The 1,864-nt window shown below is 33.2% G+C and overlaps 1 protein-coding gene across 3 annotated transcripts in view; it reads left to right on the top strand.

The window, feature by feature from the left end:
• The first annotated feature begins 1,107 nt into the window (after positions 1-1,107).
• LOC106883921 (breakpoint cluster region protein) overlaps positions 1,108-1,864 on the top strand; it is a 22,811-nt gene continuing 22,054 nt past the window's right edge. For all 3 annotated transcript variants that reach the window (XR_008264448.1, XM_014935062.2, XM_014935061.2), the window contains exon 1: positions 1,108-1,267. Coding sequence is in view for 2 of the 3 variants with exons in the window: in XM_014935062.2 (XP_014790548.1) it covers positions 1,144-1,267 (124 nt within the window). In the remaining variant the exon portion in view is untranslated. The remainder of the gene's footprint in view (positions 1,268-1,864) is intronic.

Genomic DNA, 1,864 nt, shown 5'->3' with positions numbered 1-1,864 from the left:
GCGATGATGACATAGAGGAATGGAGTAAAAGGATAAGGAGATGCCGAGAAAGAAGATGCTGTATAAACAAGAGCATAAATCCTTAGGTGAAATTCTGCGTAGATCCATGAGCATAAGTCCTGAGGTGCAATCCTGCGTAGGTCCATTTGGATTAAGATCCTGATATAATAAACCTCTTGAGAAAATAGACGTGAACATATCAACGTTCAATAACAGAATAGTAGCAGAAGTTACTTTACCCTAAGCCAATCCTTAAATCCCCCCTCTGGCTACTTCTCTTTCTATTTCTTTTCTTTTCTTTATTTTTACCACTTAATGGCCACCTCCGCTACCATTCTGTTATTGAACGTTAATACGTTCGCATCTTTTTTCTCTAGAGGTTTATTTTATCAGGATTTTTACCCACATGGATCTTCGCAGGATTGCACCTAAGGACTTATGCTCTTGTTTTTACAGCTATAAACATTTATTCTTTTTTCTTCTTTCTCTCCAGCTCCTTATTTTTTTACTCCCTTCCTCTATGTCATCATCTCATTAAGATACACCATTCTCATTTTCCCTATTTATCCCTATTTGTCTCTGATGATGGAATATTTCATACACGGAGATATCCCAGAAACAACTGTAAGACTTTGAATTTTTTCCCAATAATAATGTTGTATACGACTTGAGATGTATGCCTTGCCTTAATGTTTGTTGTCCTCTTTACCAATAATATATCCGCTACATAGGAAATCTGCAATGGCTCCATAACTACCGTCTCTGCTATAACCTTGGAGCCCTCGTAGTCCGTTACAGCACTTACTTAGCGTACCTAATCGTTTAGCTCACCTGTGAACTAAACCGCCATACTTTGTATATATATATATATATATATATATATATATATATATATATATATATATATATATATATATATATATATATATATATGTTCGTGGAGTTGAGTTAAAGACTAGTTCACTAGTTCTGTTACACCTATATATAACATACTATACAGATGAGACTTCTATAGAAACTATATCTTTATCAGAAATATCTTTATTGAACTTTACTGAGAACGTGTCTAACCTACTCCCGATCATTTTATCCGCCATATTGCTTTTAATTATTTTCTAAATCTAGGAAGCCTCTCTTGCACTCATGCTCCCACATTTGAAACTCACTCTAATAACTACAGTCGACAAAAAATATTACCATTTACTATTTTTCTCGCGAGTTGAATACCAAACTTGGAAAGACCTAATCGAAAATCATGATTACGCGTGTAAGTAATAATGCAAGAATATTTTTTTCTGCTGTGGATTTGTTTCTGTTGAAACAAATAAATATAAAAGAAATATATTGGGTGTGTATGCGTGTGAGAGTGTGTGTAGTTGTAGTTTCGCAATTGTTTACAATTGCTCAGTTTATTTTTATACGTATATCATTATTCCTTAGGTGCCAAATGTGTGTTTATATCAACATAAAAGTCTTGTAAATACTGCAGAAAGAGTATATCTGTTGTACGCATCTGGTTTTGTTTGTCTCACGGTGCAGTTGTCGGTTGCTTGATGATGTGCGTTTGCTATGAAAGATCATCATGATAATGAAGTCTAGTACTAGTAGCAATTTGATGATCTGGTTGCCTGTTATCCAAGGTTAGCTAGGGTTATGAATATAGCACTTAATATGTAATGTTTTTGATATGTTTTGTTAGAATATTTGTGTTGCTGAAGGAGACAAAATTGCCTTAACAAAACTATGGAATGTTTTGAGCTTTCTGTACAAGAAATCATTGGAAGTTTGGTGTAAGATGTTGAGATGGTATGTGTATATATATATATATATATATATATATATATATATATATATATATATATAT

Source organism: Octopus bimaculoides, chromosome 6, assembly GCF_001194135.2.
Source record: "Octopus bimaculoides isolate UCB-OBI-ISO-001 chromosome 6, ASM119413v2, whole genome shotgun sequence".
NCBI classification, from domain to species: domain Eukaryota; kingdom Metazoa; phylum Mollusca; class Cephalopoda; order Octopoda; family Octopodidae; genus Octopus; species Octopus bimaculoides.
This window is presented reverse-complemented; position numbering and strand designations above follow the sequence as displayed.